The 14,694-nt window shown below is 40.2% G+C and overlaps 4 protein-coding genes across 4 annotated transcripts; 2 read left to right on the plus strand and 2 right to left on the minus strand.

The window, feature by feature from the left end:
- Nucleotides 1–405: 405 nt before the first annotated feature.
- Nucleotides 406–2,597, minus strand: alg10 (ALG10 alpha-1,2-mannosyltransferase; the record flags this gene model as incomplete). Its single annotated transcript, XM_083907270.1, has 3 exons — nucleotides 406–1,536; nucleotides 1,628–1,825; nucleotides 2,433–2,597. The coding sequence occupies 3 exons, from the start codon at nucleotides 2,595–2,597 to the stop codon at nucleotides 475–477; spliced, it is 1,425 nt and encodes a 474-aa protein (XP_083763396.1). The 3' UTR covers nucleotides 406–474.
- Nucleotides 2,598–3,033: 436 nt separating this feature from the next.
- tprkb (Tp53rk binding protein) lies at nucleotides 3,034–5,636 on the plus strand. The gene is made up of 4 exons (XM_083906579.1): nucleotides 3,034–3,245; nucleotides 3,337–3,459; nucleotides 4,567–4,743; nucleotides 5,003–5,636. The coding sequence occupies exons 1-4, from the start codon at nucleotides 3,105–3,107 to the stop codon at nucleotides 5,087–5,089; spliced, it is 528 nt and encodes a 175-aa protein (XP_083762705.1). The 5' UTR covers nucleotides 3,034–3,104; the 3' UTR covers nucleotides 5,090–5,636.
- A 197-nt stretch (nucleotides 5,637–5,833) lies between these two features.
- Nucleotides 5,834–8,365, minus strand: LOC310941979 (L-threonine dehydratase catabolic TdcB-like; the record flags this gene model as incomplete). The annotated part of the gene is made up of 7 exons (XM_083907246.1): nucleotides 8,283–8,365; nucleotides 7,542–7,722; nucleotides 7,271–7,452; nucleotides 6,932–7,062; nucleotides 6,587–6,735; nucleotides 6,412–6,501; nucleotides 5,834–6,075 (listed from the first exon to the last, which is right to left on the minus strand). The coding sequence occupies exons 2-7, from the start codon at nucleotides 7,717–7,719 to the stop codon at nucleotides 5,834–5,836; spliced, it is 972 nt and encodes a 323-aa protein (XP_083763372.1). The 5' UTR covers nucleotides 7,720–7,722; nucleotides 8,283–8,365.
- A 151-nt stretch (nucleotides 8,366–8,516) lies between these two features.
- trmu (tRNA 5-methylaminomethyl-2-thiouridylate methyltransferase) lies at nucleotides 8,517–11,399 on the plus strand (the record flags this gene model as incomplete). Its single annotated transcript, XM_083907265.1, has 11 exons — nucleotides 8,517–8,598; nucleotides 8,974–9,139; nucleotides 9,230–9,336; nucleotides 9,509–9,631; nucleotides 9,726–9,898; nucleotides 10,030–10,083; nucleotides 10,168–10,234; nucleotides 10,386–10,486; nucleotides 10,587–10,731; nucleotides 11,046–11,128; nucleotides 11,250–11,399. 11 exons carry the CDS (start codon nucleotides 8,517–8,519, stop codon nucleotides 11,397–11,399), a joined length of 1,251 nt encoding a protein of 416 aa, XP_083763391.1.
- Between the last annotated feature and the right edge of the window lie 3,295 nt (nucleotides 11,400–14,694).

A 14,694-nucleotide genomic window follows, 5' to 3' on the forward strand; every position in this document is an offset into this window, starting at 1 on the left:
CCATAGATTGTATAAACAGAAGTGAAAGTAGTCTTCCAGTTTGAAATGCCATTGTGAAGCCTTAAGGTTTTGGATTGGACCAGAGCCAGAACAGTTTTTGCAACCAGAAATGTACCAGTCACCTGCAGGAAGCCGCTATTTTCCCAGCTGTCAATAACACTGGTGTCCACTCATCTGTCTTGACTGATGAGTGTCTATTTTCCGCTAAATGGGAACATAATTTATAAGAAGGCCTGACTTGAGTGATTGAGAACATTAGCTCCTCAGGAAAATGATTTACATGAAGTGAGAAGTTGGGATCATTTGCCCATGGACAGACAGAGTTGTTTGTGTCATCAGCAGTTGGCCTCCGGCAGAAAATTGGAAGACTATGTCCATTTTTAAAAAATATAATATTTAGTCGTAGCTCTGGGGAAATCCCTAAAGTCCAGTAGCCTATGATCGATCTGACACTCCTTCACTTGCCTCTTGTTTTCACCACATGAACCTCTGTGCGGCTGTGCTGTCCGGCCAGAGGAAAGTCTTGGTGAGGAAAATGTAAATAGTGGCGGCATTGAGCACAATGTAGAGAACAAACTCTGCGATGAGTCTGGGAAGTGAAGGCAGAGGCATGTGCAGGCGGTACATCAGGTAGGGAACAATAAAGTACCTGAACTCCAGAAGCTTCTGGGGGACCGTGGCTGCCAGGAGACACACCAGGAAAGCCAAAGTCCAGAAGAGCGAGCGTGACTTGAAGGAATCGAGGAAATTCCAGCCAGCAAACATGTACACTGGGACGAGGAGGAAGGGAATCAGCTTGTGCCTCTGGTAAATATTTTTCCACACATAGAAAGGAAAATGGCGGTTGTCTGCCAGGAGATATTTGTGAATGATAGTGAACTTCCACACCAAGAGCAAACAGACGCCAGTGACCAAGAGGAACAGCAAAGGCTGCTTTTTCAGAGCGTGCAGGAAGCGGAGGACGCGGTGGTAACAGAGTGAGACAGGGCCGGAGAAGAAGAGGGCGAAGCAGAAGAAGTAGAAGAGTTGAGGGAAGTTTAGGCACGCCTCGTGACTCGTCCTGTCACCCACCACGATTCCATCGTTCAGCAGCACAAACGCAAGGAAACCAACGCCAACCACTGCATAAGGCCAAGTCACCAGTAGCACTGCCTTCACGTGACCAGGGGAGGTGATGAACTCCAGCGCGAACAGTGTTATTTTCTTGACTCCGCTGAATGACAGAGGAACTTGAGACGGTGGAGATTTCTCATCCCTCTTTTTCGTGTGCTCCACCTTCCAGGCTTCATCCATTTTGGCGGCCACCAATGTGCCTGCACAGAAGGCCACCCAGATGATGTTAGTCTGGCGGAAGAGCACGGAGCACACACCCAGGACAGCCGAGGCCTTGTGGCAGCCATAGAGAGTCATGAGATATGTAAAGAGGATGAAGAAAGTAGATCCGGCGTCGGTGTAGTAGAGGAAGTTGAAGAAATACAGCACAGGGAATGTGGACAGAGACAGCGCTGATAGGAGTCGGCGTGAGGACGTTCGTGTCTGGTAGAGAAAATAAAAAAGACGCTGGCGTCAGAAAACAAAAGCGGCACACAAAATCACTGATGCAAGGATGACCAGACTCTGGTTTTACCTTCTCTCTGAGGTGCAGCTTACAGATGAGCAGATAGATCAGGTAGAAGTTTCCACAGTTGAAGAGCAGGTTGATGAATCGCAGCATGGCCGCGGAGCATGCCACCTCACCTGTGAGGTCAGCGAGCCACGCCACGGGCTTGATGACTCCAACAGAGATGAGGTAAAGACCTGGGAGAGTAGTGATCATTGGGTCCCACTGAGACAAGAATTGGCAACATGTTAAAGGAGCGGTACGCCAATTATTACACATGAAAATAAGTTGTCAAATCAAAGTAATAATACATGTCCATCATTCATCCTGTTAGAGTGACTAGAATAAACTGCTTCCTAGATCATCTGTTTAAATGTGCATCACACTCTATGTTGTGTGAACCAGCAACACCAAAATTGATATATGATATAACTGTGTATATTATAACATTAACTTGTCTTGTATGTCAAAGTAGTACATTTTAGGGATTGTCAATCGCTGGTTTGGATATCGGACAGATGTTTGGGCAGTTTATTTCTTCTTTTTTGGAGAACAATATTAGCACAAATGTGTTATGAATCTGAGAAATGTAAGGCTTTAAATGTTAATTTGAGTTTGTAAAGATATTTAAAGATTAAAAAGCTTGATCAAAGTAAACTGCATGTAAACTACAGTACGTTTAGCCACGTAAACAGACATTAATGTCATTCTATTTATGGAGATTAGGAGCTCTGTAAGCTGCCACACAATGATAGATGACAAAGGCTCTGCTGTTAGCTAACCTTAATCCGTTACACAATGACTGAGCCGCTGCACAACCAGTTTTGTTTACCTCGTTGAATTTTCCTTGGCAGTATTTCTGAGCTTGCGGGACATGGAAAATCTCGTCCATGTAAGGTTCCCTCTGCTCTCGAGTGACTCTGGAGAACAACAGACACGAGGCTAAAAAGTTGATGCTGCACAGCGCAGTGAAGATGTAGCCTTCAAATGTCTCCATCTCTGATGAGCAGAGTCGATGTAAAAGTGAATATAGTCCAAAAGCTAACAATTAAAATGAGGTGCAAACCGCACATCGACGATACAAACCGATTAAATTCAGTGCAGTGTCAGTTTAGAGAGAGTGATCTAAGTATCTGCTGTTTTTGGCTTTTTTTTATATATAGAACGGAAGAGTTTAGATTGTTGACAGCTGGGCGGTGCGCGTCTCAAATGCGTCCGGTACAAAACGATTGTGTAAGCATTAGTTCCAAGGGTGAGCGAACGTGTTTAACATAATCATTTCATTAAGTAGTAATGGCAACAACTATCCATGTGATTATTCATATAATTTACAACGTTTAAAAATGTCTTTTTCTTTTCCAATAGGTTTTCTTTCCAAAGAGGAAACGTCATGAGCGGTGTTACTGTGTTATGGTTCCCACTGAGCACAAACACACGTGAAAGGCGGTAATCTCTCCAGGTTTACCGTAATATATCACATTTTTATCACACGTTTTTTTAAATTATGCATCGAACGCAGACACTGGAGCTTTTCCCCGACCAAAGAGTCACTCAGACGCTTTTCAAGGAGGTGAAAAATGCAGCAGAGTTGAGACTAAGTGCTGTGGAGGGTAAAATAAACGGGGCTTTGATAAACCCTACGATGGTAAGATGTTGTATTATTACACCATTTTTATCAACAGTTATTTTCCACTTGCAGGTTGTATGTTTAAAATATGTGCCTCGTTTATTTTCAGCTGGTGGATCCCTTTCAAGTGATGGTCGCTGCCAACAAAGCTGTTCACTCCCAGAAAACCGGGACAATGAAGACAAGAAGTCTCTACTCAGAGATTATTTTCAACCTGTCGCCTACTAACAAGGCAAGTTCACAAACTAGTCTAGTTATAATGCTTTTGTAATCCCCAGAAATTATACAACCCTATTTTTTATATTGTTGTATATAAGTTCACTTTCACCTATATTATTAAAGGCAGTAAGCAATAATTTCTACCACTTTTTTACCAACTTTGTTCTTTGGTCCAGTATTAGAAAATACTTCTTACTTTATAGTCTTACTTTATTTTGAGGAGAATCAGATCAATGTACCTTCTCTGTCTGTAATTGTGTTGCATTTGTGTCATTACATACACTCAACAAAAATATAAACGCACAAAGAAAATCTTAGTAGTAGTACAGAGTAACTATCCAAAAATAACTGTACAACTTTATCAATAAAGTAAATAATTTGCGAGCATTAGGATCAATTTCAAAACAAAAGTCCTGGAGTAATGGCAGGAAGAACACAATGGGGGTCGATGATGAGTTCACAAACTTCAATAACTTGTGTGTGTCCACCATTAGCCTCACACAGAGCGGTACACTGGCGATGCATGGACATCACCAGATTGTCGATCGTGGCCTGGAATGATCGTGGAATGATGCACATTCAGTTGTGTTGCCACAGCTGTAACGTTCAACCCAGCACTTACGCTCCCTCATGATTTGTGACATCTGTGGCATATTGACAAGTGACAAAAGTCCACATTTTGGTGTGCCCTTTAATGACCAGACCATAAGGAGTGTCTGTGTACTGGTCACGTATATTGACCACCACTCTGCCATGCTCCATGACTCTCGTGAGTTGAAATATTCAATCTGAGATTGTAGTCAACAGGAGTGGCCAAGTGACACTGGACTACTGGGTTTGAGCAAAACAAATCATTCCATAAACAAATGCATCAACAATCTGAGCAAATGTCATGACATTCTATTTTTGTTCACCATTTCAAGTTTGTGCGTTTATATTTTTGTTGAGTATACATGGTTTTGTCTCTTGCAGCTTGTTTTGCTTCTCTTTGCAACCGTTTCAAGTTTGAGAGTCTCTGGTCCAAGAGCTGTTGCCCATAGTCCTGTGCGGTAATCTAACCAATGATTTAACCGTCAAAAATCATCGTTGTTAATTTTTTTATATGCTTGCGATTGTACAGATCTCGGAGGCTTTCAAGAGGTTTGGGATCTCAGATGCCGACGACTCTGTAATGGTCGTTGTGGTTCATGACAAAAACGAGACGCAGCTCCCGCAAGACATCGCAGCCAAGGTGGATGGACTTCAGGTTCCTGTGGAAGATGTTTCCTCACTGTCGGACCCTGCAAAGATCAAGAAGGTTCATTATCATGGCTTTAATTCATGTAACCCTTTACAAAGCATTTCAGTTAATACTCATATCCGTGTGTATGTTTTTCTCTGCATAGGTTCTTATTAGGTAAGACATTATTGATAAAGGTAGTAAATCTGTGTTAGATTTCCCTCTGTCTAGTAATTGACCCTAATGTATTTGTGTAACTAATTGTTTGCTGTTTGGTCATTTTTGGATACATTTCAGATGCATTTTTTAATTTTTTTTTTTTTTTTTTTCATTTCAGCTGTATAAAATCACACCCCAGGAAGAAAAGTGTGGGACTCTACTCGATGCAGTTGTTTGCAGAATGGCCACTAAAGACGTCATGTAGCTATAAGTAGGACCAGAACATTATGTGTCTTACTGAACTTTTGTAATTCCAATAATTATGTCAAGCCTATAAATATTATTTCATTTTGAATTCAGTGGACACTTAAAATATGGGCTCTATACAAGTTTTATTTGGAGTTAAATTTTAAGTTTTTTCATACGTCTTCATGATTCCTGCTTCTCTATATCAAGATCACTCTAATGCACAAGGAAAAGTACACAGTTTGTTTGTGTAATTCCAACACATTTTTAGCATTATACTGAGTTCAGCAGATGTAATTGCCTCTCAGTTCTCAGTGACGGTTGAGATGGTCTCTAACATTTCCTGAACATATGCCTAAAATAGATAGAATAGATAGAAAGTACTACAGGCCAATTATCATCAAGGTTTCTAGAGGATTAAAAAAATACTTCCACATTTACAGCACTGACAAAATGACCTCAGTCAGGCTAAATTTCAGTCAGATTCAGTCAACCGAAGAAGAAAAGAATATATAATGTATTGGTTGTCATAAAACTAAAACTGAACATTATTACAGAAGTGTATTGGGGTGGAAAACATTTGTATTCATCAAAATAAAAGAAAAGGTAGTTTATTAAAACCGATTGCAGTTCTTTACAGGATATTGTGTCGCTTCAATTGCTATTGATAAATTCACAATAAGTCCTCTCTTCCAAGTAGCAACATGTTGGAACAGATTTGACTTAAAAACTCAAATTAATCACATAAAACCCAAGATGTTCGTCAATCTGGGAAGTTGGCGAGCTCGTCCTTCCCAACGTTTCCTCCACTGAGGATGCACACAACGCTCTTCCCCTCCAGATCGGGTATCTTGTTGTTGACAATCGCAGCAAAGGCAGCGGAGCCTGATGGCTCCACCACGAGTCCCGCCCTGTAGAGAGAGGACACCGCCGCTTTGATCTCGTCATCATTCACCAGGACAATCGCCTCCACATATCGCTGGCACAACTCGTAGGGCAGCCTGCCTGTGATCCAAAGGTACAACATTAGCTACAACATGGTTTTTGGTGATAATGCAATGTTTTTCAACTACTAAGAATCTGAACACTCCTATTTTTTATTAAATGTTTGGCAGAATATGATGATAAATGTGGAGACATTTATGTTAAACTGTTCTCTTTTTCGTTTTTACTTAGTAAATTGCAATTACTTTATAATGCAATATAAATATTTTCTCAGTATGAGCAAAGCTTCATGCCAAGGAGAAATTAATAAGTTGAGATGTAAGATAAATGTTCAGTGACTGTACCTTACAGTTGAACCAGAGAAAAGAAGGGAGTTCCACTGAACAAAACAAATACCTGCAAAAGGTGGAGCCAGACCTGAGGCGATGCTCTTCGTTTCCATGCCAACAGGTTTCTTCTCAATGAAGCTCTTGTACATGGTGCAAGCTGAGATTGAACACAAACATTTAAAATAAACCCAGAGTATGTTGCTGCACTGATTTGACAAATGATAACGAATGTGAGTTTTTACCTCCTTCTGGTTCTACACCGTAGATCCTGGTCTTGCTGCAGCCGGACAGTTTGATGGCCGCAGCTACACCGGCCAGCAGCCCTCCTCCACCACAACACACCACCACCACATCAGGCTCACAGTTCACCTCCAGCACCTCCAACCCAAGACTAAACAAAAAGGTTTAAACAGATAAAGGGTTAGTTGTGATCTGACATTTAACCACTGTTATCTTTTGGACCAAAATGAAATTAGTTTTTCAAAACTTGTCATATATGTGTCCATCATACACAATGATGGACAGGTGTATTGACCTCTTGACAAACTTTATTTCTATTATCTAATGCTTCAAGACTATTCTTGTACCTGGCATGTCCTGCTATTAAATCCAGGTCATCATACGAGTGCAAGAAAGTCATGTTTTCCTCCTGAACGCATCGCTTCACGACATTCATCAGACTGGTAGTGGGAACTCTCTCCACCTCCACCCCAAAACTCTGAGAACATAAATAAATGTCTTTTTCATGGCTGAAAAGAAACACATCTGATAGAATGCCCTGTGACCCTCATGTGGAGGATACAGTGGTAGAAGATGGATTGTATTTAGTTTATATAAACAAAGAATTAATATGTGATTCTTCCTGTTTAATCCCAATGGTCAAGGCTTGTTTCTGTATATCGGTCAGTCAGCAGATGACTTCTGACCTGTATGAGGATGGATCTGGACATCGGGGCAGTTTCAGGCATCACCACTTTGCCCTTTGACCCGTAGTGTTTTGACGCATATGCAAACGACTTCCCATAATTCCCAGCAGACATGGTGACAAAATGACCTCCTTTTGGTCTTCTGGCAAACTGATTGGCCACTCCTCTGATCTTAAAGGAACCTGTCAATCAAAAACCAATACATCACCAATCCGTTCAGGAATTAAAAAGACATTTCTGAGAAAAGAAAACATAGGTGGTTTCCTCCAACCAGTCGTCTGCATGTTTTCCAGTTTGATGTGGATGGTGCAATTGACATTGAGAGGCAGTGTGGTCTGGCACCAGGGAATCATGGGAGTGTTGATGACACCCAGAGGGCTGCACCTCACCGTCTCCCTTGCTTCTCTCAGCAGATCCAAAGTGACGGCACCTGCGGTCGCTTCACCCATGATCTGTGCCAGAAACGCATCATATCAGGAAAATCTTTGCATTTTAAGCCAGAAATTTAGCTCAAATGTTGTTACAATAAGGGTTACATACAGTAGTGGGAAAAACTATGTTCATACATTTGTCACAAATAATGATATATTCTTCATCCAAGTTGTAACTTGAGCTAATAACCAAACAACTATGAAAACATTTAAAGTTTTTAGCTCAGGCACATTGTGTTGGTTTATGACAACTGAAGAGCGTGTTACATTTTCCATATGCATAAACTATAAGGATATTGTGAATAAATAGTTATGTTATATATATATATATATATATATATATATATATATATATATATATATATATATATATATATATATATATATATATATATATATATATATATTTAGCTTTAATGATTTGGTCAAGAGTTGGTCTTTGTTGAGGGTAAACGTGACTCGTCCTAAGCAATTCGAGTTATGGTCAATTTATTACAAAGCCTGATTCTACAACAATACAAAATGCCCCTTAACTGACGAAAAAACATGTGTTTAGTATGTTCAGTTTATTTCCTACTGACCTTTTAACTTGCTCGGGCTTTTCTTTTACTAAAAGAACCAAGCAAGGGCTCCGTAATGTGTACAGTGTTACAACATTTTCGTCCCCTTCTCAGTCAGCATCCGGTTCCGCTTTGAGTTGTGTTTCTACGGGGACGTTGTTACGAAACGGACAAAAAACATGGCGCCTCCTCAGTCAATGTTGGATACTTAGCTAATACATTTTTACTTTGTCACGCGTGTAAAAACAGTTGAACATGGGTTTTGCGAGGCACGTCGTGTGCGCCATGTCTGGCGGCGTGGACAGCTCTGTTGCGGCATTATTACTGAAGAGAAGAGGTGAGAAATGCTGACAAATACACGCAGAAAACCAACAACGCACTATCCTCAGTGTCATTACAGTTGATCATCCCCTTTAAAGAGGCTAAGCCATAAAAGGTTAACAGATATAGGGACAGATCCATGAGAATAAAAGAAGAAAAAAGCCAGATATATTCACAAGTATAAGTCTAACATATTTGTATTTAAGTGCAAAATGTGCTAATATACTCATACAGGAAAGACATGACAATTAACGATTGACCTGACTCTCTTACAAAAGAGACTATCAACAAATGTAAAGTCAGACTGGTAAAGACAAAATAAAATTGTTCTAGCAAACAGACATAATGTTGATTTGTTTTAACATGTTTTCTCTGTCTTGTCTGTGCACAGGTTTTAGTGTAACAGGGGTGTTCATGAAGAACTGGGACTCTCTGGATGAGAGCGGGGTGTGCACTACAGAGAAGGACTGTGAGGACGCATACAGAGTGTGTCAGATCTTGGACATCCCCTTCCATCAAGTGTCTTATGTTAAAGAGTACTGGCATGAAGTGTTCAGGTATAGGCCCTGCTCAGAACCTCAATCAACCTTGTGTTATTGTTTTTGTTATTAGTTTTGCTCTCATGCATGTGTCTTTTCCGTTTGCAGTTATCTGTTGAAGGAGTATGAAAAGGGCAGGACACCAAACCCAGATATATTATGCAACAAGCACATAAAATTTAACCATTTCCACAAGTATGCCATCAACACTCTGGGTATGTTGTCATCACGGCGATTCTCTGCTGTCTAACATTTGTTTACCTGATTTGTTTTAATCCTGGGCAGATTAGGATTGAATTAAACTGATTTCCCGCATGTTGTGTCACATAGAATACAAACGTCTTGTCGAAAAAGATTTTAATGTGGGTCTCACTGCTGTTGACTTAGGTGCTGATGCCATGGCAACAGGCCACTACGCCAGGACATCACAGGAAGATGAGGAGGTTTTCCAGCAGACCCACACAGTGTCATCTACCACACTCTTCAGAGATCGATTTGAGATCAGAAATCGTAAATGTTTGACCCTTGACTTGTCAGTAAATTTGAACTGATGTGTGACCCTCCACCAGTATTGACAATCTTGTTCCTGTCCCCCTTGTTTCAGCGGTGAGGATGTTCAAAGGAGCAGACCTCCTTAAAGACCAAACTTTTTTCCTCAGTCAAATTTCCCAGGATGCCTTGCGGCAAACCATGTTCCCGCTTGCTGGCCTCACCAAGGACTTTGTGAAAAAGATTGCCACTCAAGCTGGGTTTCACCATGTTCTGAAAAAGAAAGAGGTACATGCTCAACAAACATTTAAATATAAGTTTATGTTACAACATGACATGCTACATATGATGTATTATTTAGAAACAAGCACAGCAATTGCAACTTGTAACTAATGCGAATGTATTGATGTTTTTCTCAGAGTATGGGTATTTGCTTCATTGGTGAGAGAAATTTTGAAAATTTCATTTTGGAGGTGAGGACATTTAAAATTCTAACATCTGATCTGCTTTAGCTCTAACTTTTAAACAGCTGCATGTAAAGAATATTGTGTTTTCAGTATCTAGAGCCTAAACCAGGGAACTTTCTCTCCATTGAGGACGGGACAATAAAGGGAAAACACAAAGGTATTGTTTGTTGATGTGTGCAACTGACAGAGTGTATCTACTCCAGCAAAGTAAAGCTAAAATTCCCCTTTTATGCTTCAAAGTCTACTGTATCCTCGTCTGAATCTGTGTTAAAACTAATATGGCTTCCGTGTCCCACGCGTCCATTCAGGCTGGTTCACTCTGACGCTGGGCCAGAGGGCGAGGATAGGTGGGCAAAGAGAGCCCTGGTTTGTTGTGGATAAAGATATTACAACAGGAGATGTGTTTGTGGTGAGAAACTGATTTTCATTAATATTCCTCTTTTTAAAGTTTTATTTTACGATCGTCAATTAAACACTATTAGCTCTCCTGCTTTTCATGTTAACTTCAGGCTCCGACAACGAATCATTCATCTCTGTTTCGGGACACGATGCGCACCGACCGCTTCCACTGGCTCACAGTGGATCCTCCTCCTGAACTCGTCAAGACTCAGATGATGGATTGTCACTTCCGTTTTATCCACCAGATGCCGCTCAGTGAGTGCTGTTGTCATCTGTTGTCATATGTGCTTTACAGTAGACTCAGATGTAAGCAGAAGTCCTCCAGCTCGCTCTGTTTAATACACAGGAGAGTCAAGTGTGTATATGTTGTACGCCATGGTCATTCCGCTATAATGGAGACAGGAAAGTGGATAAGATCATTAAAAGGTGACCAAGATAGAACTGTAATACATAGATTTTTATGGATTTAAGGAGAATTGGAAGCGAGATATATTTTAATGTAGAAATGTCACATATTTAATCTTAAACTAAAAAGAAACTCACTATTTATATGATATATTTTATCCCAGCTCCCTGCACAGTCACTCTGAACATGGACGGCTCTCTGTGGATCTCCCTCACACAGCCAATCAGAGCTCTGACACCTGGACAGGTAACCGCTAACACACATGTGCTACAGAAAACAGCCTTCATGTACAGTTCCTTTATCCTTCTGTTGGACTAAAAGTGCTCATCAGTCTTTTTTTTCCCTCGTTGTTTAATTTCTTCCACAGTTTGCTGTGCTCTATAAAGGAGACGAGTGTCTGGGCAGTGGGAAGATCATACAGCTGGGGCCGAGTGAATTCACAATCCAGCGGGGCAGAGCGCAGTTGATGGCAGCGGCACAGCAGAAGGAGCAACTGACCCCAGAACCGTCCAGCTGAGGTAACCTCACAGTCCAAACACGGTGGCATTCATAGTCTCCAGGTAGAGCAACACTCTTCATGTGAAAAGAGTCGCTTCCTGTGGGCCATATCGGGTGGTTGATTCTGGTTTTAAAAGCTCCGCTTTAACACTTCTGCAGTGTTGATGACACATGGGCTAAGGTTATGATCTTATTGGGGTCCATAAAAATGTACAACATCATGTTTTGCACTGATCACAATAATAATAATCCAAATGACCCTTGATAATGGCCAAAAGGAAAGGAATTGGGCTTGTAACCAGAAGGTCACAGTTCAATTCGCAGGAAGCGCCAAGGGCTGGGGTACCACTGAGCAAGGCACCCATTGCTCCTTAGGCACATATACTGAAAGTGTCGCACGCTGCTCCTGCACCCAGCGTGTGTGTGTTCTCTACTGGTGATCCAGTGATTGTGTGGGAAAGGGAGCTAATACACTGTACATATGATGAATCTCAAACCTCATTCTACAACATAGCTTCCATCCTGTCCTATATCTCTGTGCTTTTCTTCTCTGTCTTTGTCTGATACTCCTCAGAATGATGTTCTGCTGCTCAAAATATACATATGTGTATATATATACAGGTATGTGTGTATATATATATATAATATAATATAATATAAAATAAGGTGTAGTTATTTTTGTTAACTCGGATAACACGGAATCACGGAAGCTGATCTGATCCGTCTATTTAAGGAAAACAATCTCAGTGCTGTAAAAATGTACTACTACTACTACTAAAAATAACTACTATTTAAGAAATAATGATGGTCTTTCTTCCCAGTTGGTTTCTATGATTGATAAAAGTTGGATATAAAATGTTCATGTTGCTTGAAAATAGTCCACAAACTGAGGTTTATGTTGCTGGGATAAGGCAACATGTGGATCCCCAGATACGTGACATGACTATGACACTGTTTTACAGATTCAGACGAATCTCTAAATGAAGCAGATTGAAATGTTGGAAGTAAGATTAAAACTCCCTTCCCTTCTAATCCCATCCTGCCTTAACCACAATCCTCGGCATGTACGGAACATGTATTATTACATCTATAGTGACAGTTAAACTCCACGTTTACTATTTAATGTAAGCGATACGTTGGTGATCAGTATTAGCTGATGTGTTAGATGACAGCAGCCAAAGATTTTAACACAGTTTTTAGTTCTTCTAAATAAGGAAAAACAATGATTTAATTTATGATTGAGTGTGCGTGTTGTAATACATGATTTTTCTTTTTAAAATCAAAGTGCCTTCTCTGTTCTTATCGCGTTTATCATTGTTGTGTAAATTGTAAATAGGACATTTACGAGTAATGAGTGAATAAACCTTTTATTGACGTGAATATCTACTTATTTTGTCTGTGATGTGATCTGACTTGACCTGTGGTGAGCAGAAAACACACCAAACCTCCTCAAGGTGGATGGAGAGATGAAGCAGACCATCGTGTCTGGTTTTTAACTCCTGCGAGCCTCATCAAACTGGACAGATGATTGGCGAACACAGCCTGATGTATCTGGATTTGATGAGTGAAGAGTTTGGCATCAACATCGTGAATCAATCATCAAACCTGCCTTGTGACAACAGTCCGGGCCAGTGCTGATGGTTTAAAGGAGTTGTAGTTTCACGTTCTTTATGATCATGGTTTTCAGTCGTCTTATCAAACTGGTCTCATGAGGTGAACAGAGACCCCTCGTTGTCCTCTCTCTGAATCCAGTAGAAAACCTGTGACTCAGCAGAAGCCTGTGTGTGTGTGGAGCTGATGTGACGCATCAAGTTGACACTGACAGGACAGTTTGGAAACATCTTGTTGAAACCATGGCATAAAAAGAAGAAACGGTAGTTTGACAGTGGAGGGGAGGCTGTTGTTCCTTATGAAGTGCACAGTGAGTGTAGGTTGCAGGTTGTTGATCCACAAGGGGGCGCTATTACACAAGATTCATCTTCAGGGTGAACCTGTCATTTTCTAGTCAGTATTGTTTTACACATACAACATTTTAATGAATCACTGACAAAAGCAGCAAATCTAACACAGTTTGACATGATATAGTGTTTGTTATCACACAAGGAATCACTTTTTTTTTTGTTTCTCTGAAGGCCATTTGTTAATTTAATGTTTTTATTGAGAAAATTCAACAAATGTGAAAACAGAACATAGAGGCTCTGCACTCTTAGAAATAAAAGTGCTTAGTTGAACCGTATAAGGTTCTTCAGCTTGTCCTCATAGGAGAACCCTTATTGGCACTTGGATGGTTCCACCAAGAACCCCCTTAAAACCCTTTATTCAGGAAACTGGTTTTAAAGGGTCCTCTGGATCAAAATGGTTCTTATTAGTGTTACCAAGAACCCTTGAAAAACCCTTTCTTTGTAAAAGGTTTTTTCGCAAATGGTTCCATGTAGAATCTCAGCCCTTTTGGAACCCTTATTTCTAAGAGTGTAGTAACCGTAAAAAAGAAATTGCCCATACATAATTATTAAATAAAATGACGGATCCAAAGTGACAAATGGAGGAAATGTACTGGAAAATTGAAAGTTCATCTTACACATTCCAGTCTGATGTTTTATAACTTCAGAAATGAAGCCATATTTATTCAAAGATGGAGAGGTTTATACGTCACGTGCACTTGCAGTGATATTTTATTGTAACTTTATTGTTAAAAACTGCACAAAGAAGCAAACTTAAGATAACAAGTAAAGGGGTAAAAGTAAAATGGAAATGTCCTGTTGATAAGGAGAATGAAAAGAAGTAAGAGCAGCCATTGAAAATGTACAGCAATTACAAATAAACTATAAATACAGTATTATAATAGGAGAAATGACAGTATAAACAGGTGTATCAACGTTTATATGTATGTAAATAATGGATATGTAATGGAGAGAGCTCACTATGAACACAAAACAAAATAACTAATAACTAAAACTTTAACAGTCAAATTCCCACTGAAAACATATTTACATCTTTTTTAACAGTCATGCTTCTGATGTAAATCCTCATTTTCCAAGAATGTAAAAGTTGATGTCTGACTTCAACTACTTTTAATGACTTTTAAACTGTGTTTTAATCCACATACACTAGAGGTTGGGGACATAGGGTCAGTCAAAACAGGCATCTGAATGTTTCCTAACTCTCTGCATTGTAATGACAATGCACTTGTGCGCACTGGGCCACTTCCTAAATCTCCATGAGAAAAAGAATAAAGAAGACCCCCTCACCCCCGCACACCCCCGTCCCTGTCGTGAAAGCGTCCCGAGGGGGGAACACAGCAGGTTTATGGTAAT

The sequence above is a fragment of the Microchirus variegatus genome (assembly GCF_963457635.1).
Source record: "Microchirus variegatus genome assembly, chromosome: 20".
Lineage (NCBI taxonomy): Eukaryota > Metazoa > Chordata > Actinopteri > Pleuronectiformes > Soleidae > Microchirus > Microchirus variegatus.

Excerpts from the sequence above, each read along its gene's own strand:
- tprkb (XM_083906579.1), top strand. The coding sequence starts at position 3,105 with ATGCATCGAACGCAGACACTGGAGCTTTTCCCCGACCAAAGAGTCACT. Across the intron at positions 3,460-4,566 it reads ACCTGTCGCCTACTAACAAG|ATCTCGGAGGCTTTCAAGAG; the intron begins GCAAGTTCACAA and ends GCGATTGTACAG. Across the intron at positions 4,744-5,002 it reads ACCCTGCAAAGATCAAGAAG|CTGTATAAAATCACACCCCA; the intron begins GTTCATTATCAT and ends TTTTCATTTCAG.